General features: G+C 39.8%; 1 protein-coding gene across 3 annotated transcripts in view; it reads left to right on the top strand.

Annotated features, from left to right (window-relative positions):
- DDX17 (DEAD-box helicase 17) overlaps positions 1-23,853 on the top strand; it is a 38,375-nt gene extending 14,522 nt beyond the window's left edge. The window contains exons 2-13 of one of the 3 annotated variants that reach the window (XR_008403254.1): positions 1,966-2,101; positions 3,838-3,934; positions 4,644-4,777; positions 4,877-4,942; positions 5,267-5,408; positions 5,850-6,010; positions 6,211-6,383; positions 6,546-6,656; positions 6,736-6,797; positions 7,821-7,880; positions 8,771-9,125; positions 16,704-16,841. Coding sequence is in view for 1 of the 3 variants with exons in the window: in XM_053721312.1 (XP_053577287.1) it covers positions 1,966-2,101; positions 3,838-3,934; positions 4,644-4,777; positions 4,877-4,942; positions 5,267-5,408; positions 5,850-6,010; positions 6,211-6,383; positions 6,546-6,656; positions 6,736-6,797; positions 7,821-7,880; positions 16,704-16,934; positions 22,497-22,915 (1,792 nt within the window). In the remaining 2 variants the exon portion in view is untranslated. Of the gene's footprint in view, positions 1-1,965; positions 2,102-3,837; positions 3,935-4,643; positions 4,778-4,876; positions 4,943-5,266; positions 5,409-5,849; positions 6,011-6,210; positions 6,384-6,545; positions 6,657-6,735; positions 6,798-7,820; positions 7,881-8,770; positions 9,958-16,703; positions 16,935-22,496 lie in introns of those variants that run through there. The other 2 variants (XR_008403253.1, XM_053721312.1) reach the window with 2 other exon arrangements.
- The last annotated feature ends 426 nt before the right edge of the window (positions 23,854-24,279 follow it).

The raw sequence follows: 24,279 nt of genomic DNA, 5'->3' as shown, positions 1-24,279 counted from the left end.
GGTGTCCCAGCCTGACCTCATCAAGTGATAAACAGAGCTTTTAAGTAAGTTTTTAAAAGGTTTTATACTGGATTTTTATATCAGTATCTGTGCATATTATTCTGTATAGTAGTGTCTAATATATGCAGATATAAGAATTGGTGTAAACTGTCCCTTTAACCCCTTAGTGACCAGAGCACTTTTCCATTTGTTGACCGTTTGGGACCAAGGCTATTTTTACATTTCTGCGGTGTTTGTGTTTAGCTTTAATTTTCCTCTTACTCATTTACTGTACCCACACATATTATATACCGTTTTTCTCGCCATTAAATGGACTTTCTAAAGATACCATTATTTTCATCATATCTTATAATTTACTATTAAAAAAATTATAAAATATGAGGAAAAAATGGGAAAAAACAATTTTTTCAAACTTTGACCCCCAAAATCTGTTGCACATCTACAACCACCAAAAAACACCCATGCTAAATAGTTTCTAAATTTTGTCCTGAGTTTAGAAATACCCAATGTTTACATGTTCTTTGCTTTTTTTGCAAGTTATAGGGCACTAAATAAAAGTAGGACTTTGCTATTTCCAAACCACTTTTTTTCAAAATTAGCGCTAGTTACATTGGGACACTGATATCTGTCAGGAATCTCTGAATATCCATTGACATGTATATATATATTTTTAGAAGACATCCCAAAGTATAGATCTAGGCCCATTTTGGTATATTTCATGCCACCATTTCACCGCCAAATGCGATGAAATAAAAAAAAATGTTCACTTTTTCACAAATTTTTTCACAAACTTTAGGTTTCTCACTGAAATTATTTACAAACAGCTTGTGCAATTATTGCACAAATGGTTTTAAATGCTTCTCTGGGATCCCCTTTGTTCAGAAATAGCAGACATATATGGCTTTGGCGTTGCTTTTTGGTAGTTAGAAGGTCGCTAAATGCCGCTGCGCATCACACATTATGTCTAGCAGTGAAGGAGTTAATTAGGTAGCTTGTAGGGAGCTTGCAGGGTTAATTTTAGCTTTAGTGTAGAGATCAGCCTCCCACCTGACACATCAGACCCCCTGATCTGCCAGTACCCAGTTTGAAAAATAATAATGTATTTTTTTTTTTTTTTTTTTATTAAATATTTTATTTATTTCTGTAGTGTAGCTGCCCCCTCCCCTCAACATCCAACCCCCCACCCTCTCCCAGATGCCTTGATTTTAAAATCCCACCCTCCAGATCTACAGCATATTGATGCTGTTTTCATAGACCTAACGTGCACGCGCATGCATGACTCTCGTGCGCACGCACCCGCACTAGATCCCTCCCCCCTCCTCCAATTACTGCCCACCCGCTTCCCTGGATGAGCTCCCACCCACCAACGTTAACGGCCATCGATAGCCGATGCAGAGAGGGCCACAGAGTGGCTCTCTCTGCATCGGATGGCTAAAAACAGTTATTGCAGGATGCCTCAATATTGAGGCATCACTGCAATAACATGAAAGCAGCTGGAAGCTATAAGGATCGCTTCCACTGCTTTCAAAGACCAACAGCGTATGGGGTACGTCCTTGGTCATTAACTGCATTTTTTTTTTGCAGGACGTACCCCATACGTCGTTGGTCGTTAAGGGGTTAAACAACTTCTAATACCCAGTTTTCTTTGTTCACTGAAAAGCAGATCCATAAATTCAGGAGCGTGCACGTGTCTGGAACACTACGAACACTAGATGGCAGCACTGATTGTATTCTCTATCTGAATCACAAGATACATTCTTTGGGTTTCATATCACTTTTAAAGCTGTTTTGGTTGAGAGTAGCAGAAAATGTCTACACAAGCTATGCTCACCGTAGCTCCTAAGCACAAAGCCCACATGGCAGTATGCAGTGAATGCCTTTCAGAACTATAAAGACACAAACACCATATTTAAATAGCAAAATAAAAATATTAATTTTTATCATGGATTTTCTCTTGCGTTCTAGACATGGGGGAGCCCGCTTTACAAAATTTGGAAACCCAGGAGAGCGTCTTCGCAAAAAGCGCTGGGACCTAAGTGAGCTTCCAAAGTTCGAGAAGAATTTTTACTCTGAACACCCGGAGGTGGCGCGCATGGCACCAGTAAGTTTGGGGAGCCCGTTCTAACGGGGCAGTTGTTGGATATTCTGTAAATGCTTGCTGACACCACAAATATTACCATTCTTGTGCTAGCAGCCTGAGGTGGTTGATAGCTATTTGTGATACTTGACTAAGACAAAGGGAGTAACCGCAATATCAGACCTGACTTTATTCGTGTTACGTTGGCTCCCAAATTCGTCCCATTGCTGCCCCATTACACCTTTTTGTATTTGCTGATATTAATATTTTGTTCAGTTTCTTATATTTTCTACCTGATTGCTCAGCAGCAGTATAAACTCAGGCTTTCACATTGTTTTACTGCAGTTGTTTCTCAGTAGCAGAACTTTGTAGGAGCCAATCTGGGCTTTAGTCAACAGTCAAGACTAGCCACGGATATAAAATTAGTATAATATTGCTTTGCAGATGTGCATCAGGATAAGCCTTGAGAAGTCAGCAGGAGATTTAAAAAAAAAAAAAGCAAGCTCAATTTTCAGAGCTAAATTAGAGATGAAAAGGGGGCAAAATAATGACAATGTAATGCAAAGTTTTTTTTTTTTTTTTTTTTTTTTTTGTTTTTTTTTTTCTTTTCATTAAAGGGACAGTAAACCTTAAAAATAATGTTATATAATTCTGCACATAGTGCACAATTATATAACATTATTTAGGTGCTATAGCTATAAATGCATTTTTTACCTTTTAATTTGTTAAAAATATGGCGCTTTTACAGACCTGCTCTCTGCTGAGCGGGTCTGTTATATTTAGTCAGCGCATCGGGCCAGCTGTATAGTCACAGCCCGGCCCGACCGCGCCATAAGACTAAGTGCAGCTCGCTCCTGTCACAGGAGCGAGCTGCACTTAGTGCTATGGCGCGGTCGGGCCGGGCTGTGACTATACAGCTGGCCCGATGCGCTGATTAAATATAACAGACCCGCTCAGCAGAGAGCGGGTCTGTAAAAGCGCCATATTTTTTACATATTAAAAGGTAAAAAATGCATTTATAGCTATAGCACCTAAATGTTATATAATTCTGCACTATGTGCAGAATTATATAACATGTCCCTTTAAATAGCTAACTGTTTACTGTTCCTATTGAAGGGGCAAAAACCGTAAGTAAATGCTAGATTTAATCATTCTATATATTATCTTAAATATATAGATGTATTTTTAAAAAAAAAATTATTTAAAAAGTAGGAAAAAGGTGTAAAGTAGGGCTTTGTGTGTGTGGGGGAAATGCATCTCCACGTGTGATATACATATTTCTCTATGAATATACACTGCTTGTTTTATCTTATGATTGTATAATCTGTCACAAAACGTTAATGGCTCTTAGGTTTTGAATACATTTGTCAAGCCCTAGGTTTCCTTATCTAATTTTTTCTGCTGAGGATAATCAGGGACTCACAAATTTTGACAAAATGGCTGTGGGGAATATAGCAATGTTAAAATATTAAACATGGTTTGAAGCATCTAACATTACTATATAACACAAGTCCTTGTTTGCACATTTTATCTGACCCTAGTTGTGCCCAGTAAAAGATTAAATAAGGACAACCTAAGTTTTAACATGGTGGCTCACATTGTTAGAAAATTGGAGTAGGAAATCCCTTAATTTCTTTAAAAAGGTACAAAGTTCATAATGAAAGTATATTGCAGGTTTAAAACTACATATAATGAAAATGTTGGTGTTCATTTTCCTTTATTTGGGTACAATTACCTAATCTTCTGAATTCAATCTACAGCATGAAGTGGATGAATTACGCCGAAAGAAGGAAATTACTGTTAGAGGGGCAACTTGTCCTAAACCAGTGTACACATTTTATCAAGCAAACTTCCCACGTGAGTTGTCATTGCTTAATTTGTCTGCTTCAATGTTATTATAATTCATATACATATTTTATTCAGGAGAAGTTTATCTAGTCTTTCTATGTTTTATTGTGAGATAAAAAAAAAATTATATATATATATATATATATATATATATATATATTTTATATATATATATATTTTATATATATATATATTTTATATATATATATATTTTATATATATATATATTTTATATATATATATATATATTTTATATTTATATATATATATATATTTTATATTTATATATATATATATATATTTTATATATATATATATATATTTTATATATATTTTATATATATATATATTTTATATATATATATATATATATTTTTTATATATATATATATATATTTTATATATATATATATATATATTTTATATATTTTATATATATATATATATATATATTTTATATATATATATATATATTTTATATATATATATATATATATATATATTTTATATATATTTTATATATATATATATATTAATTAATTACACGTTTTGTGGTTTTGTTTAGGATTTAGGAAATCTGTTTTTAAAAAGGAGGGTAATGGTGTTGACTGATGAAATAAACAGATGTATATAATTGAAATGGCTGTTTTTAGCTGTGGTTGAAGAATTTGGAAAACCTGTATCAAGATTTTAAAGAAAGCTTTACTCTTTATTTTAGAGTATGTCATAGACGTTCTTTTGGATCAACGTTTTAAGGAACCCACTCCCATCCAGTGCCAGGGATTTCCTCTTGCACTGAGCGGACGGGACATGGTTGGCATTGCACAGACTGGATCTGGCAAAACTCTGGCGGTAATTACATTTTACTTTTCATTTGTTTTTGCACACTTTTTTTGGAAACTTATTATTCTTGTCTACGGAAACACATAACCAACCTTTTTTCTTTTTCAGTATCTACTGCCTGCCATGGTGCACATTAACCATCAGCCTTACCTGGAGCGAGGAGATGGGCCAATAGTATGTATATGTAACCTATTTGCATGGGTTTATAATTATTTAAAATAGGTTCTATTAAGTCTTGTACATGGTTTTTATATGTATTTACCAATTTAGTTCCAATATAGTTTAGAGTTTGTTGTGACTTTTCAAGATATTTGATTTTGGCTTAGTATTGTGTGGCTTGCGGACAGCTGCTCCTCACACACACTCGATAACTCCGTCACTTTAAAGTTGCTGGCAACAAAACCTTTTTGGTCTGTAAAACACTAGTGTAGAATTTATCTATGGTATAGAGAATAGTGCTACTTGTGAAGCTAAAACTGATGCTTTTTTTATATACAGTGTTTAGTTCTGGCACCAACCAGAGAGCTGGCACAGCAAGTGCAGCAAGTTGCTGACGACTATGGAAAGACCTCAAGACTTAAGAGCACTTGTATCTATGGAGGGGCACCCAGAGGACCACAGATTAGAGACCTAGAGAGAGGTAAAACTGGTGCTACTAGAGCCCCCCCCCCCCCCCTCTGTATAATAAACATGATTTATATTGATTTTAGCAAATACAGTTCAATGGGTGTTAATCTAGTTATTTACTTAACGAATTGATGGTGATTTTGGTAAATCCTGTCTGAGAACTGACTGAGAATTGTCTTCAAAGTGACATTATACACTAGAGTTTCTGCACATATCACACTGGGATGCAGTGAAATCTAGATTTCAGTCTGGTGGCGCCCGTAACTACTAGAGGAAGGCAGGGAATAACCTCCGTACTATGGTTATAAAATGTGTTTAATGTGCACCTTTTAGGCTGCAAATAATCCATATATTTCAGTTGATGCTTCACTGTGTGCAAGACTGAGATTTCTAAACTATTCATAAACATTAAGGTCAAATGCATTGTGTATTTAACTGGTGTTGTCTCTTCAAGGTGTGGAGATCTGCATTGCCACTCCAGGCCGACTTATTGACTTCCTTGAAGCTGGAAAGACCAATCTACGCCGCTGCACTTACCTAGTGCTAGATGAGGCTGACAGAATGCTGGACATGGGCTTTGAGCCACAAATTCGCAAGATTGTTGATCAAATCAGGGTATGTGGTTTTTTGTTTTTTTTTCCTTTGAAGCAGACTCTTCTTAATTCCTGTATCTTTCTATGGGTTGTGTGATGTGTATTAGATTTTTAATCTGACCTGTAAATTACTGTTGACACTTGTAGTCTTCAGTTATTCCTTACTCTGGAAAATAGCATTTGTTTCAGAGCAGCAGCAGATTAACATTGTCGTGTTATCAGCCTGACAGGCAGACGCTCATGTGGAGTGCAACATGGCCAAAGGAGGTGCGGCAGTTGGCAGAAGACTTCTTGAGAGATTATGTCCAAATTAACGTGGGAAACTTGGAACTTTCTGCCAACCATAACATTTTACAGATTGTAGATGTGTGCCAGGATAGTGAAAAGGATCACAAGTGAGTAATGAGTTTCTGCTTCCCTCTCATCCTAAGCTTTTTCAGTGTGAAGAATTCTGCTTGTTTTGACTCCCCCTGTTAAACTGTAGCTGACAGCTAAAGCAAATCTGTTTTGTGTCTATAGTTTGCATAAACCTAAGTCTTATGTTCTGCCCTTCTCAGGCTGATCCAGCTCATGGAGGAAATCATGGCGGAAAAAGAGAATAAAACTATCATCTTTGTAGAAACCAAACGAAGATGTGATGAACTAACACGCAGAATGAGACGTGATGGGTGAGTTGATACACCACTGATTTGCTCATATAGTTACTTTTTCGGCTGTCATGCTAACATTGTTTTTGTATGTATGAAGGTGGCCGGCAATGTGTATCCATGGTGACAAAAGCCAGCAGGAGCGTGACTGGGTGCTAAATGGTGAGTTACTGTGATACTCAAGTATAGTTGTGGTTTCCTGGGGTTTGTGTGGTGATGGCAGATTTATTTGAATGTTGGGAAACCAGACATGCATATAGGGGCCAAGTCATACCAAGATTTGTAGCAGAATACAGAACCATGCTTAAAGCCCTGGTTTAGTGACTACTAGTTTTAGAAAGAGAATACCTCATGTAGCAGGTAAATTCAGACCTTAAAGTGAAGGTAAACTTTGATGTATGAAAGCCTGGTTTTTAAAAATACTATTAAAAACAGGGGCACTTTCATTCATCAAAGTTTAGAAAGCAGCCGTTTTGATTAAAAACTTAGCTCTCTCTCCTTTTCACAGCCAGAGCATCTTCCCCCACGCGGAGATCTCTCTTCACATGTTAGCAATGACTAATCCAGCTTCCTCCAATCACGGGATGGCCTCAGGCAATGACTCCTCTGGGGGGGAAAGCCGTGTTTGGAGGAAGCCGGATTAGTCATTGCTGACGTGTGAAGAGAGGATCTTCGCGTGGGGGAAGCTGCGCTGACTGAAAAGAACAAAGGTAATTTTTTTTAATCGAAACGGCTGTTTTTTAAACTTTGAATGAAAGTGCCCCTGTTTTTTTAATAGTATTTTTTTTAAAACGGGCTTTCATTCATCAAAGTTTACCTTCACTTTAAGTGTAATGAATTGCTTCCTGGTTCTCTGGGATGGCAACTGCTGACCTGAATTTGCAAAGCAAATTTAAATAGTTTCAAACAAGCAGTGAATTTGATTTATTTTTCTGCCAAATGTAAACCTTTCACAACTCCCTGTGTTGTGACAGCCATCAGCAAATTAGGCTCATATTATAGACCAGGTTCATATAAACTCTGCACTTGTATTCAGTAGGTGCATATAAAAACACCATTTGATAATGCAATAGATTTAAGATTATGCAATTAAAAAAAACCAAAAAAAACTTCCATCTGAAACAGTTTTAATTTTGACTTTAGTGTCTCTTAAGTGAGTTGTTAATTACAAACTTTGTTTTGCAGAATTTCGCTCTGGGAAAGCTCCAATCCTCATTGCCACAGATGTTGCGTCTCGGGGTCTAGGTTTGTAGTTTCACTCCTTCTCTTGCATGCCCCTTTCTGGAAAACAAAGAAATTCCAACAGGTCTAAACTTTTAACCCTTAGGCTGCCAGAGAGGTTTTGGTTTTCAAGCCCACTTTAGCAACCAGGGGGATAAGGGCTTTTTAGTAAGACTTTTGGTTATTAACTTTTACGGAGTGAGTTTGTGCACTATTTGATCTTGTTACAGGTTTTTTTTTTTTTCCGTTTTTTTTCTGAGAGCTAAAAATGCTTGTTTCGCTGCTTCTGTTGCATTAGTCTAGTCAGTTTGCTGTTTCTGGGATTCAGCCTAATCACTTCAACTGCCCTGTCCATAAATTTAGTAGGTGACCGTATTTACTGTCACAACCCTCAGCTCGTGTCCATTGTCTTTCCTGGGTAAAAGATTGTCTGTTTCTTGTTACTCCCAATTCATCCGCCATTTTTTGTTTAATTTGGTGGGAGGATATGGGGTTGGTTGGCTATAAGCAAATGTCATTTTTTTTTAACTTTACCTAATTAGGTTGAGGGCTTCCTCTGGTGTGAGTCCATCGGCTCAGTGGCACAAGGTTAAACTTTAACAAGTTTAGACTTTATCAAAACAACCTTGTCTCCTCCCCCTTGGAAAGGTGGTTCATTAGAGGGAAATCTTGCTTCTCTAGTCAGGTTACAATATGTAGGCACCGTGTGTAAATCATAAAAATGCTGTAAAGGTGACCCATATGGCCCTTTACCCTAAGTAAGCAGTGCATGGCCATTTGCAATAAATCGGCAAGCGTTCGCTGACAGGTAAGTTAATTCTGTGTTCACTGTAGAGAATTATTATAAAAGGCTGTTTAATTATTTTGCAATATTAAATCTTATAAATTTTTTTTTTGTTTTGTTTTTTTGACAGAAGCTGCAGATCTCTCTCAGTACAGGGCCAGCAGCCTGACGAAAGTAGAAGGGAATAAACACTGGAAGCTGCCCTCCTAAAGGGGTTCTGGCTTCTTACTCTTCCCTCATAAAGGTCTTGTACTGAAGAGGCAGTTTTTGGGTCTGCAACTCCATGCCCCATAAGTTCCCTTCTCTACATCGGGGTGCAAAATAAATGGGCTTTCCACCCCAAACACAGAGATGTGGTTACTCTCTTCCCCATCTTTGACTGCTGGTCTGTGTTGGTGTTTTGCTCAGCCTTGTTGAATAGGACCACCTTTCTAGAAGGGAGACGACCCTTGTGTTTCCAATTATACCATCTGCTGAGCAGCTATGTGAGTCCCAAGCCATGGAAGACTTTGAGAAGTCCCTTGGCTATTGAAACATAGTAGCCTCTACTGCAGCATTTCAACAGACTTCTCAGACATCCTGTTTTAAACTTGGCAAAGGTTTAGCCCATTCTTCCCTAAAGTGAAAAAAATGCAATGTACAATAGTGCGCAAGTGGCGCTGGTATAGACCTCCTTTTTAAGAGCGCCTTTTAAGACTTTAGGTCCAGTAGCAACTCTAGCGTAACAGTTTATACCATTTGACCAGAATTCCAGTCCTAAATGCTGCTTCAAATCTAGTGTGCTCCTGTTACTGATGGATCCTCCAGCCCTTTCTAAATTGCCCAGAATTGAGAGAAACCTCCAGTGACCTTCCTGTAATAAGAAACAGACCTATTTATTCAAAAGCCACCTTATTTACTCTGCTTTCAAAAAGCTGGGCATAGAGTGCTTTGGGTCTCCCCCTTACCCACGCAGCTTTATCTAAACTGTATTGACGTTAGCAGATGGTTAATGTTGGAGATGGGGGTCACTCTTCACCCATTGACAGGTTTTCTGCTGCTTGGCAACAGACTTGGACTTGGGAGAAGGGGCTACCCCAACAGAAGAATCTAGCCAACTCCAGTGCACGTTTTGGAACCTCTTGCTGCGCCTGGACCTCTGATGCATGCTCCCGGTGGTCCTGTTCCCACAGTTGAAGGTGGTGACACCGTCAAGTGCCAAAGATGGGATTGGCGACTGCTGGTTCCCCCACCTCGCAGAGGGAGTGTGCATCGGTCCGGACACAAGCTCTCAGGAGGACGAACCCCACTAAGTCTTCATTTATCTTCATTTATTCTGTATTTAAATTTGCCTTTACTATATTTTGTAATGTTCTAGTGTTTTTATGAAACTTAGCCATTTTGTAGAATGAAATAGGCAAACTTAGATGTATTTTTTATCTTGAGCTTAATATTAGACTTGTTAGGATGACTCCAGATTCCCAAAGTGCTCATATAGATAAGCCCTTAAAGATGGATGATTCAAGGTGGACCACTGATTACAGGAATAATGTGTAAAGCCAACTAAGTCCCTCAGTAATGCTACCATTTTTTTAAGGATTATTAAAATGTGTAAATCCAGCAAATATACATGTTTAATGCCTCTTTAAATCTCACTGTAAGCAGTGAAGAAGTTCGCTAGTTTTAGCGCCCCCCCCATTTTACAGTTAATAGGGAGAAGGCAAAAAAGCCAGTATTAAAGGGACAGTCAACACAAAAATAGTTATTGTTTAAAAAGATAGATAATGCCTTTACTACCCATTCCCCAGCTTTGCACATCCAACATGGTTATATTAACATACTTTATAACCTTAAAACATTTACATCATACTTTATAACCTTTAAACATCTACATCAGTCCCTAGAGACAGCGCCATGATCACGTTTTCTTTTACAAGATATGACGAGTCCACGGATTTCATCCTTATGGGATATCGCCTCCTGGTCAGCAGGAGGAGGCAAATAGCACCACAGCAGAGATGTGTGTATATATAGCTCCTCCCTTTCCTCCCACTCCAGTCATTCTCTTTGCCTGTGTTAGTATGATAGGAGCTGGCAAAGTGAGGTGTTTTCTTCAATCAAGATTTTATTTTTAAAGTAGTGCCTCTGTGTACTGCTTTGTGCTAGGGTGTAGCCTATACCAGATTAGACTCTTCAGTGCAAAAAGAGAAGCATCTGGTGGCTTTAAGGCAATAGGAACTGGTGGGATTTTATTCTCACTGCGCCTCCTATACATGTTGCTGCCCTAAATACAGATAGCCTAAGCACTTTTAACTCAGGCTTATCTTGTTCCACAGGGCTATGGGAGGGAGAGAGAGAGAGACCTCTTACACATGCTGGATTACCATGCTGTCGCACAGCTTTCCAGGTAAGTGCTAACTTTATTATTTCTGGGGATGCAAATTCTCTCAGAAGAAAATGGGCACTATTTTAATACATTCACATATCAAGGGCTAAGCTATAGATGGGCTCCTTATTGTGATGGGCTGAGATACGTTGTACAGGCTCTGGAGTCAGTGTTACATTTCGCCCGGCAATTTTTCCATCCCATGTCAGGGCTAAGATGAATAGGCTCCTTATTGGGATGGGTAGAGCTATATTATAGTGACTCTGGGGAGTATGTATACCTACTGGGAGTTGAATAGCTTTTATTTCTGGTCGGAAGTCAGAAGGTTAAAGAGTTTGCTTCCCACGCAGGGGACAGGTCAGACTACACTGTGACTATTGGGTGTGTGCTGAGAACTCCCGGGGTTCAAACCTAGTCTTTAGGAGTGCATAGTGCTGTTTATTTCAGTCGCTAGTGCCAAGCAATAATTGTTATTAGAAACGTTGTTTATTTGAGTTTTGTTTCCGGTGTCAGATCGCCATGGCTGTTAATGGCTACCGGGTAAGTGGGAAAGATGGTGCCCACGATGGGCAGAGTTATCTTCCCGCCGTTTTGAGCTCCTTACTCCATCTCTGATCACAGTAACAGTGAGTGTGAGAGATGGGGTACTGTTACGCCCACGAAGGGCGGAGCTTCGCACGCATGGGTTCCTTGGCTCATTACTTATGAGTACAGCCGCTAGTGGGGCAGAGTATTTTCCTTAGCTTAGTGGCGATTAGTGCTAGACATATATAAACGTCATGACAGATGTGTTGGTAACCTCCTCAGAGGCAGAACTTTTTTTCACTTTCTGCGATGAGATTTTATTAGTTAAAAAATTTCTGCAGGTCATTTTTAAATTTCAATTTTAAATTAGGCAGTTACACTAAAGCACCAGTTCAATTGTAATGTGTTAATTAACTGGAGAATAAAGCAATATTTAAAGTTTTATAATATAGTGCAGTAGTTGAAATTGCATTGCAAATTATCTGCAGACATACTCTAAAAGAGGTGCATTGCTCATACGAACATTTTACATTCAGAAAAAACAGCTTTGCAGACTGTGAAAGGCTAGGGGACGGGCTTGAAACAATCTGAGAGCCAGTCCATTAATGCACTACTACTGTGCAGCGCTACTGCATATTTGACTGTTCACTTCAAACAGCACGTTGCTCTGGAGGAACTGTGATAAGGAAAACTTACACAGTGAAGTTAGAGAACAGCTCTGAAGAGAACAGCCTGATGTGGAGCAGCGCTAAAAAGTTAAATCGCTAATAGTTCCTGTTTGTGTCCTGTTCTTTCTGCAGACATGCTGCATTTTCTGCGATGACATCTCAGACCACTGTATGTTCTGCCTTGGGGGTAACCTCTATTTGCTAAACTCTTATGGACGCTTGAGTACCTTTGTAACATTAAGGTTAAGCAGGTCCGGTACTGTGTGTTTGCTACTTGCATGTCAGTCTACAAAGCACAATACACACATGGTGAAATTTTTCTCTGTGATCTTTAATTTGCAGTTCAGTTACCTACAACAGCACATAACAGAATCTTCTTTTAAATTTTAAAGAAACAGTACTGTTCTTTTTCTACATGTCACAAGTTGATACTATGGTGCCCAGATTTATTTTGAACCACAGGCAGTTCTCTGCGGTTTCTTACAGTGTACTTGGTGATGTTTATTTACACTAAGATATTCCTGTAAAATTTAAAGTCACGGTAACGTTTTTTTCTGTGTAAATTTTAGTAACAGACTTGTAACTGTTTGATTACCATCCTACAGCCCACAAGGATGAATTAACAAACGCACGATAATGGGTTAATTTTAAGATTTAAAGAGACAGTAGCATTTTATACTGTGTACTTTCTCATAAATGAATGACCCAAATCACATGTATAGAATTTCTTTTCCATTAGGGGCACAGTATTGCTTTCTATGTGAAAAGATTTTATGATTTTGGATTTAACTCCTCCTACGGCGATTGCTGTTTGGGAGTATATTCACAATGTCCTCCAATTGGTCCTTTATTCCGTACTACGGCAGGACTAGAGGAATTGTTTTGATATATGATTCTTCCATGTTACTGAGAATCTCATTTTCAGTTGGAATGATACTTGGGTAGTGCCTATATTTCATAGACCCTTCTACGGCGATTGTGGTTTGGAAGTTCGTCTATGGCCACAATATTCTCCTATAGCTTCCATCGAAGTTGTATGGTTCACAGCTTGTGCCCTGCTCCCTTCATACTCCATTCAGGGGTTGGGACGCATCCTATATTTTTACATACGGTAAAATAATAGGCATTTCCAATTTTTGCGAGATTGTTTTCTCATGACGCTGTATCAGCTGTATGGCTTCACGTCCTTAGTCAAATACCCTTAGAGGTTAGTCCTCTGAAGAATTTTGTAAGGAAGCACACACCAGGGTTTACACAACCATCGGTGTTCTTGACTACTGTCACAGGTGTGATGGTATACTGGTTGGAAACATTGTTTGAGACTATTCGTCATCCCTGGCGAGGTTCTCTCAGCCTTTCATCCTTCTGAGGTTGATACAATGAGCAGCGCCTTGGGACCCTTACGGGGGATTAACCACGATTTGCAACCCGATTCATGCAATGGCGAGTGTTAACCAGCTCACAGAGCCTTAAAAGATAGCTCAGCATGCTAAGTCACTGTGGCTAAGGTATGTAGCAGTCCAAGGGTTGCAGACTTGAGTATTTTCCATGGATAAGATCCAGGACTGAATTCAGCTTTATATTCTAACAAGGGATCGAATTCCCCGGTGACTTAGTGGGTAAGCAAACAGCCTGCCTGATGGAAGGCCAGCAGTTTGAATCCAGCCTCTGTCACCTGGTTTTAGAAGGTGTAGTTTGATTTTCTACAAGAAAAAAGCCTGATAGGATGGGGTGCAGTTTGGAACTTCCTGAGGGCTCAGGGTGTGTGGACTCGGTCGGAGTCTCTACTTCCAATCAATATTCTGGAATTGAGGGTAATATTCAATGCGCTTCAGTCTTGGCCTCAGTTGGCTTCGGCCAAATTCATCAGATTTCGGTAGGACATCTTCACGACTGTGACTTACATCAATCATCAGGGAGGAACAAGGAGTTCCTTAGCGATGACAATAGTATCTAAGATAATTTGGTGGGCGGAGACTCATTCTTATCTGTCTGCAATCTACATCCCAGGAGTGGACACTGGGAAGCGGATGCTTTAAACAGACAGACGTTTCATCCGGGGGAATGGGAACTCCATCTCAGAGGTCTTTGCCACCCTGATTCTCAGATGGGGCAGTCAGGAGCTAGATCTTATGGCATTTCGTCAGAATGCCAAGCTCCCGAGATACGGATCCAGGGATCATCAGGCCGAACTTATAGATGCCTTGGCAGTGCCTTGGTCGTCCAACCTAGCTTATGTGTTTCCACTGTTTGCTCTCCTTCCCCGGTTGATTGCTCGGATCAAACAGGAGAGGGCTTCATTGATCCTGCGTGGCCTCGCAGGACTTGGTATGCCGATCTGGTAGACATGTCCTCTCTGCCACTGTGGTAGCTCCCATTGAGGCAGGACCTTCTCATTCAGGGACCCTTCCATCGGCCGAACCTAGTTTCTCTGCAGCTGACTTTCGAGATTGAACGCTTGATTTTCTCTAAACAAGGGTTTTCTGATTCGGTCATTGATACCTTGATCCAGGCACGTATGCTGGTAAGATTTACCATAAGATATGGCGTAAATATCTTTATTGGTGTGAATCCAAGGAGACTACTCATGGAGTAAGCTTAGGATTCCTAGGATTTTTGTTTTCTCCAAGAGGGATTGGAGACAGGATTATCAGCAAGTTCCTTAAAGGGACAGATTTCTGCTTTATCCTTTTTGCTGCACGTCTGGCAGATTTTCCAGATTTTCAGTCTTTTTGTCAGGCTCTGACTGAATCAGGCCTGTGTTTAGACCTATTGCTCCTCCTTGGAGTTTGAATTTAGTTCTCAAGGTTCTTCAATGGATTCCGTTTGAACCTATGCATTCCATAGATATAACATTATTATCTTGGAAAGTTTTATTTTTGGCATTACAATGTGTTTCTCCTTACCTTATTTTTCGTTCCGATAAGGTAGTGTTACGTACCAAACCTGTTTTTTTTTTTCCTAAGGTTATTTCCAACAAGAATATTAATCAGGAAGGTATTGTTCCTTCATTGTGTCCTAATCCATCTTCTCGAAAGGAATGTCTGATTTACATAACTTGGACGTGGTCCGTGCCCTGAAGTTTTACTTGCAGACGACTACAGAATTTCGTCAATCATCTTCATTTGTTTTTTTTTCTGGAAGATGTAGGGGTCAGAAAGCTACGGCTACCTCCTTTCTTTTTGGGTGAGGAGTATCATCCGTTTTGCATATGAGACTGTTGGACAGCAGCATCCTGAAAGACTTACGGCTCATTCTTATAGGGCTGTGGCTTCCTCATGGGCATTTATAATTGATGCTTCTGTTGAACAGATTTGCAAGACTGCCACTTGGTCTTCTTTTCACATTTTTTCCAAATTTCACAAATTTGATACTTTTGCCTCGTCCGAGGCTGTTTTTGTGAGAGAGGTTCTTCAAGCAGTGGTGCTTTCCGTTTAGGTTCCTGTCTTGTCCCTCCCTTCCATTCGTGTCCTATAGCTTTGGTATTGTATCCCATAAGTAAGGATGAAATCCGTGGACTCGTCACATCTTGTAAAAGAAAAGGAAATTTATGCTTACCTGATAAATTGTCACCTTTTCCTTTCTCTTCCTAACTTCGGTCGAATGACTGGAGTGGGAGGGAAGGGAGGAGCTATATATACAGCTCTGCTGTGGTGATCTTTGCCGCCTCCTGCTGACCAGGAGGCAATATCCCATAAGTAATGATGAAATAAGTCGACTCGTCATATCGTAAAAGAAACAAATTTATCAGGTAAGCATAAATTTCCTTTTTGTATTTGCTTTTCACATCAGGCGAAGCTAGTTCATGTGAGCCATATAGATAATGTGCTGACGCTTGTGGATTGTAACACAGCACTAATTGGCTTAAATTATTTTACTTTATTTTAAAAAGCGCCAACATATTCTGCAGCGCTGTCCGTGGGTACAATTTATTTAAATAAAACAGTTATAAAACTTGTAAGAGACGAGACATTTTACAAATACATACAGGAGGAATTAAGGACCTTAAGGGAACTTACAATCTAAATGCAAGTCAATAGATAGTCATGTGGGCAGGGGGCAATCAGAAGATGCTTAGATACAAGGTACTCACAGAGGTAAAAAAAAAGTGTATTAAAATATAACCATGTTTTCTGTACAAAACTGAGGAATGGGTAATAAAGGTATTATCAATTTTTAAAAAAAAAAAATTTTTAAACCATAAAAACTTTTAAGTTGACTTTAAGGAAGGCCTCCTGCTTAGTCAACTGAGGAAAATAAACTTGGCTAGTATGTAGTATAGTGTTATGCATAGAACATTGTTTAGCCTATTGCACAGAGAAGGCAATACAGTAAGTATGTCTTAGGGGGAAAAGGTTAGCGCAGGTTAGTATAAGTAGTAACTTTTTGTTTTTTCTTTTTTCAGCCGCTTAATTTTTCTGCAGACACTAACTTGTTTCTTTCTCTCACTTATTGTTGGTCCCACACATCAACCCCACTCCCCCCACACCTCCCACGATTTCCAGATGTGGAAGACATCAAGTTTGTCATTAACTACGACTATCCGAATAGCTCTGAGGACTATGTGCATCGCATAGGTCGTACAGCCCGTAGTACTAACAAGGGTACAGCTTACACCTTCTTCACTCCTGGCAATATCAAACAAGCCCGTGAGCTGGTTAAGGTGCTACAAGAAGCAAATCAGACCATCAATCCCAAGCTCATGCAGCTGGTGGACCACCGTGGTAGCGGAGGAGGTAAGTTAACAAGGGGAGAAGAATATGGGAGAGGGTGATAGCTTATAAAGTTAAATTTCCATCTTAATATGAGGAGAGTCCATGGCTTTATTCATTACTTGCTGGGATACAGAACCTGGCCACCAGGAGGAGGCAAAGACACCCCAGCCAAAGGCTTAAATACCTCTCCCAGTCATTCTTTGTCTTTTGTCATAGGAGGATGGCAGAGAAGTGTCGGAAGATTCGGAGTAGTCTCTTATGGAGGGTAGTACTCTTCGGAATGGGACGAGTTATAAGTAGTCTTGTCAGCCTCTCAGTGAGAGCATTGACAAATGTTAGGGTTTGAAGATGCAGGGAGAATCTTTCTGCGAAACCATCCAGACTCGTATTAACCGCTCCTTAAAGTGAAGGTAAAGTTACCTTGATGTCTATCTCAAATATTAATCTTAGATCAAAATTAATGACTTTCATTCATGATTTATTTTAAAAATTATTGGGAAAAAATCGCCATTTAACTCACTGTTTTCAGCTCCGCAAAATCAACCCCATTTTTTTTTTTTTGCTCTTGATCACGTTTTTCTATCAGCCGCTTGAAATTCTGTCCATTAGGCGGACGTCACTGCACGTCATCTGCCGACTGGATGATATGCCCATGCGTTACTCTTTATTTCTTCATCTGGGTACACGCACGCTCCCGTTTCGCACATGCATGCTCCTTTTAGATCTGGATTCCCATATTACAAGATATAGTTCTTACGGCCGCCTCTAATACGGGACAACACACTAGGTTATTTAGAAGCTGTAACTTATGGTGGCCCCAATGTTGAATCGTGCAGCGTTCCGAGGTGTTTACTAATTGTATGGTTCCGCATGATGTCTGAGTGTGATTTTGGTTTATCTGCTTTTATGGAATCCCGGTGGTGAGTTGAGGATTCTGTGATCAACTCGCCCCTTAGATGACAGTGTTATGGGAAATATTGATTATAAAGAGTTTGTCTGCACAATTTGTCCTATCAACAAATTGCCGATTGATGCATGCGCAGTTTCACTGAGCCTCGTGAATGCACTTTAGACAGATGTAGAAAGCAGGTGGGACCACTCTATACGTCCGACAAGGAAAGCAGGAAATAGTAGTTGGGAGGAGTCGGGCATCATAACGGTAGGGAGTTTTATATATTGATAAAGCTATAAAAAAATATTTAAAAAAAAACAAACGGAAGAAACTTTACCTTCACTTTAATCAGTGTTGACGAGTTTTACTGCTTGCTTTCTACAACTTAAGTCCGTGTCAGGAGTGCAGCTACAACATTGTCAAACTTGGGAGGCCGTGTTCCTGTTCCACGGCATAGATTCTGTTAAAATAGTTTAATTTTTTTATGCATGTATGATAACGAAATAAGAAGGCAGGGTCACAATGTGGCTCCTTTATCTGTATAGAATCAAGGGTTAATATCTCCGGAAGGGGATTATTGAACAGGAGGGATTAATACTCGATTATTGTGTTTTTTTTTTTGCTGCGACACGTGAGATGTGGCTCTGGCAATGTGTGAATAGTCAGGTACTTTCATTTTGATTAACTGCGCAGCCTGTTAAGTTTGGCTCGCTTTTTCACGGCTGCAGGGGCGGTCCTGTAAGGCACTCCATGTGACCGGGTACGGCCTCATTCTTTTTTTTCCTGACCGTTGGTTGCAGGAAAAAGCGGTTTCTCTGTGGGCTTGGGTCATAAGAGGTGGTGAGTGTCCCGGCCATTAGGGTATAAAGGTGCCATTTATTTTTTCTATAGTCCATATTAAAGGCGCAAGCTATGGAGGACTCTGATGCGTTAGAGGGTACTGCCTCTTTGCCCAAATCCTAATGCCTGTGTTTATTGTGAGGCGGCTACGGTATACCCACCTGCTCAACTATGTTCCACATGCCTTGATAAAATAGTGATATCTAAAAGAAACAAGATGTTTAGTACCACTGAGCCGTCCACCTCTGAGGGGTCTCCTTCCCGCGAGTTGCGTTCCCTAGAATCATCTCCGATTACACATGCATCTCCCCAGTGCACTATGAATCCTCCTGCGGGAGGGGCACTGTGGCCGCAGGACTTTGCTGACCAAGGGGCGGCCCCCGATCTGTCTCTGGATCTCTTAGGCAGACTATCTTTTCGCGGAGGCTTGGATGAGAAACGTACAGGGCCCTTGGGGTCTGGAGGTCATTGCATAGGTTTACAGGATAGATTTCAAATCTCACCCTCCCAGGGGAAGATTCCTATTTTCAAATCTATTGTCAAAACCATAGAAAATAGAGGCCTTTTCTATAGTGCGTGAAGAATCTCTCCTCTCTAGGAGTAATTGTACCAGTACCTCTAGCAGAAAGATGTCTAGGGTACTATTCAAACCTTTTCATGGTCCCAAAGAGGGGTACGTTTCGCCCGATTCTAGACCTTAAGTGTTTTAAACAAGTTTGTCGGTCCCATCGTTTAAGATGGAGACAATAAGGTCTATTCTGCCCTTGGTTCAAGAGGGACAGTTCATGACTACGATAGACTTGGACGCTTACTTTATGTGCCAATACACAAGGATCACTTCAAGTTTTTTCAAGCTACACAGATACAGGGCGCGGTCCAGGGATCCGCAGGCAGATATACCTACATATTTCCACCGTTACCACTTCTACCATCGAGTAGTGGCATCAAGCAGGAGCAAACATTAACTATTCTGACTGCTCCGTTGTGGCCGTGGAGGATGTGGTTTGCGGATCTGGTGGGGATGTCGTCTCCTTCATGGAGGTTGCCCTGTCGCAGAGATGTGCTAGTACATGGCCCCTTTGTGCATCAAAATCTAGATTCTCTGAGACTGACTGCGTGGAGATTGAAGGCTTAGTCCTAGATAAGAGAGGTTTTTCTGAGAGGGTGATTGATACTCATTCAAGACAGGAAGGTGTGGAGGACCTACTTATTCTGGTGCGAGACTCGTGGGTATCCCTGGCATAAGGTCTGGGTTTCCAGAATCCTTTCCTTCCTCCAGGACGGTTTGGAGAAGGGACTTGCCGCCAGTTCCTTAAAGGGACAGATTTAGGGTCTATCTGTATTGTTACACCAGAAGCTCACTGAGCTTCCTGGTATACAGTTTTTTTTTTTGTTTTTTTTTTTTCAGGCTCTGTCCAGGATCAGGCCTGTATTTAGGCAGTCTGCTTCTCCTTGGAGTTTGAATTTAGTTCTTAAAGGGTTAGAAATTGATTCCTATTTGAACCTAATTAAACTATTATTATTATAATGACTATTATAAATGCCATTAAATGAAAGGGTTTTTTTTTTTTTTTGTTTTTTTTCTTTTTAAATGAAGCTTTTACATACCTTATTTTTAAAGATTAAAATTTCATAAAATGAATGGTAAAGACCGCCCATAAAATGAGGCATGGCTCATGCAAATCCAGTATCCGCCCCCCATCTAATGGTGAAGCGGCTGGGCCCCTTAATTTCAATATTGCATTCAGTCAACATTGCATGCTCAGTCTCAATATTAATGTACAGCTGTTCACACTGCCTATTCATGAGTATCAGAGATATAAGTATGGCATGGAGGGACAGCTTCACACAGGCAAATATGAGGAGACAGGGAATAAAATAACCTTAGCTGGGAGCTATGCAAGATACAACTGTTTTTGTCCCAGTTCAGCCATGCACTAGCGAGAGCAGAGTACAATTCTTCCCTGCCTGTGATTTAGTGCGTCTATTTCAGACATGGCAGTGTGAAAGCTCTGTTTATTTAAACTGTCCGGCAGTGTGAAAGCTCTGTTTATTTAAACTGTCCGGTTTCTCTCCCCCTCTCTATTGCTGTTTGCTTGATTAGTGAGGGCTCCAATTACACATGAAAACAAACACAGCAAGAGGGAGGGGGATATGAGCCCGAAAGCTTAAATAAACAGAGCACTCATACTCACCGCTGTATTCCATGTCTGAAGCACAGATGCACTAAATCACAGGCAGGGAAGAATTGTAACCTACACGCTGCTCTCCTAAATGTTTCCTCCACTGCCTGTGTGAAGCTGCCCCTCCAAGCGATGCTCAGGAATGATTCTCAGTGAGTCTGTTGATGCCGGTTTCTGTGACTTGGCTACAGATGCAGCTCTAGTATACGAATTAGCCGGTGAGAACTTATGCTAATGCCTCCTCTCAGTAGACAGCTGAAAGCGCTGCTGGAGACAGGGAGCGAGTCTGCGCATGCGTTGTCAATACAAATAGTTGAATTGCGCATGCGGGCCGCCATGATGTTTCTACCTAGGTAGAACATAACAGGCTCCATAATAATGGGCAGAAAATGGGTTTGGCACAGAATTAATCTTTCAATTAAAATTACAAGAAATGGAAAGGTAACTGTACAAAGGTACCAATTACAAACTGCTTTATTATATAAAGAAGTTTTTAAAAAATTGAAAATAATTTTTGGGTTTACTATCCCTTTAAGGTTTTGCAGAGGGCTCCATTTGAGCCTATGCATTCTCTTGACATTAAATTACTGTCTTTGAAGGTTCTTTTTCTACTGGCTATTGCTTCGGCACACAGTCTCTGAGTTGGCGGCCTTGCAATGTGAGCCTCCTTACCTTGTTTTTCATGCCGATTAAGGCTGTCCTTCACACTGGGATGGGATTTCTCCCTAAGGTTTTGTCTGATTGCAACATCAATCGGAGATTGTAGTTCCTTCGTTGTGCCCTAACTCTTCTTCAAAGGAACGGTTACGTCATAATTTGGATGTGGCTACAAAGGATTTCAGACAGACTTCAACTTGCTTTGTCTATTTGGGGAAGCACAAAGGGCAGAAGGCTTCTTCCACTTACCTATCTTTTTGACTGATGAGCATGATTCGCTTGGCTTATGAGACAGCGGGACATAAGCCTCCTCAGAGGATTACGTCTCACTCAACTAGAGCTGTGGCTTCTTCTTGGGCCTTAAAGAATGAGGCCTCCATGGAGCAGATTTGTAAGGCGGCTACCTGGTCCTCCTTACATACTTTTTTAAAGTTTTACAAATTTGATGTGTTTACTTTGGCGGAAGCAGCTTTTGGGAGAAAGGTCTTGCAGGCTGTGGTGCCCTCAGAATAGGGTCCGTCTCTTTTACCCTCCTGTTTTTTTCATTCAGTGTCCTCCTAAAGCTTGAATATTTCCCACAAGTAATGAATGAAGCAGTGTACTCTCATCATATTAAGATAGAAAACCTAAATTATGCTTACCTGATAATTTAATTTCCATCTGTATGAGGAGAGTCCACGGCCCCCACCCGGTTCTCCATTGGGCGGACCTGAAGTTCTTTTGTTTTGGCACCATTTATACCCTGATATTTCTTCTACTGTTACTTGTTCCCTCAGCAGAATGACTGGGGGTGGGGGAGGTATTTAATCCTTTGGCTTGTGTGTCTTTGCCTCCTCCTAATGGCCAGGTTCTGTATTCCCACAAGTAATGAATTAAGCCATGGACTCTCTTCATACAGATGGAAATTAAATTTATCTGGTAAGCATAATTTTGTTTTTTGCTAAACTTCTTTTTTTTTTATTTTTTTATTCTGATGTTTGTAGTTGCTAACTCAATTTATTTTTCTGCTAGTTGGCCGCTCCAGATACCGCACCGTCCAAACTGCTAACAACCCCAATATGATGTACCAAGACGAATGTAACAGGAGGTTGCGTGGTGGCAAAGATGGTGGCAGGAGGAATGGCAGGGGAAATGCACGGGATAGTGGAATGACTAGTAATGGATCGGGTAGGGGCCAAAATCGACAGAACTACAATTACTCAAACCAAAACACCAACTTTCAATCAAATCAATATGGCTACGGTCAGGGAAACTTCAATGCAGCGACAACAGGGAACTATGGTGCAGCTACATATGGCCAGGCTCCACAGCCGCTGATGTCGCAACCATTTGCACCGCCTGCTGCCAACAGTTTACTGAACTATATGGGTCAGCCCACCAACTACCAGTACCCACCTCCTCCACCCCCACCCCCTGCTTCTCGCAAGTAAAATCCCTTCACTGGGGTTAACGTTCCAGTGTTCTGTAAAATAGTTTTTATCTACCCTTTTCCCCCACCAAACCTTTCATCTTCCATTTTATAATGCATCTAAAGAAATTGTGTAACTTATAAAACAAGGCTACCAAAAGAAAGAAAGAAAAAGTTTATAAGATCTCTGCTTCTTATAAGCCTGCTAAGGTCTTAAGGGCAGTGACTAGTAGTCTGTACATGGCATCTGAAAGGCAAACCCATTTCAATGTGTCTTGAATTTTTTGTTTATAGAATTTTTACTGATTGTTTTGTAATTTTATTTTTATTTTTGCAACCCAAACGTGACTTTTTTTTTTTTTTTTTTTTTTTACATATTTGGAAGACTCATTTTCATTTGAAACTTTTTTTTTTTTTTTTTTTATTTTTTGTCCAGTGAGATGTTCCAGGTAGGTAACTAAATACATTTTTTTTTTTTTTTGTCCTGCCTTTTAAATTTTTAATTACACAGTATTCATAGTTAGATGCTTTGTTTCCTTTATGCCAAATTTTACTTTGCTTTTCATTAGAAGCCATAGTTTGTGCTTCTTTGGCCAATGGTGTCTTTATAATACCATTTTGATGTCTCAACTTGTAGGAGAGAGATTGGCCCTTCTAAATCTCCATGTATATATTTTTTTTTTATATCACTTAGGTTGCTATGTATTTAAAGTAGCATCATGATTTTTGATTCTGAAGCTCAGTGTTACTTTTGTCCTGCACTCTGTCCATGTTCTTGTATATTTCATGACCCCCATCCTTACACACTCAGGAGAAAAATAAGTTGCATTCACAGATCTTCAGATATTTGATAGGCCTGTCATTTCGAGGATTTATACAAATTCCACAAGTCCGGATTTGTGGCTTTGATACTATCTGACTAATTTTGTACATATAAATAAAAGTTGAAAATGCACAAAACCTGTCTGTCTTTTTTTTCTTCTTTTTTTTACTCCAGGGATAAGTAAAAATAGTTGGTTTTAAATAACGTTCCTCATTCAGAGTACTAAATGCTTTTCATATTTTCATAACTTATTATCCTTTTATATATTGGCATGCACATCAGCGCTGTTCTGGTCATCTGTGATAATTTAATCTCGACTGCACAAATATACATTTAAAGGGACAGTTTACTCAAAAATTTTCTCCCCTTTAATTTGTTCCAAATGATCCACTTTACCTGCTAGAGTGTATTAAATTGTTTACAAGTAGCTCCTTTACCCTTATATTGGCATTTGAAATTGTTAATTTAGCATGTGGTATCCCCACCTATTCTGAAAGTTTGTGGCCGCGCGTACCAGCTATAGATAAGCTTTGTAAACACAGCCAGCAGAAGAAATTACACTC

The sequence above is a fragment of the Bombina bombina genome, chromosome 7, assembly GCF_027579735.1.
Source record: "Bombina bombina isolate aBomBom1 chromosome 7, aBomBom1.pri, whole genome shotgun sequence".
In the NCBI taxonomy this organism is placed as follows: domain Eukaryota; kingdom Metazoa; phylum Chordata; class Amphibia; order Anura; family Bombinatoridae; genus Bombina; species Bombina bombina.
This window is presented reverse-complemented; position numbering and strand designations above follow the sequence as displayed.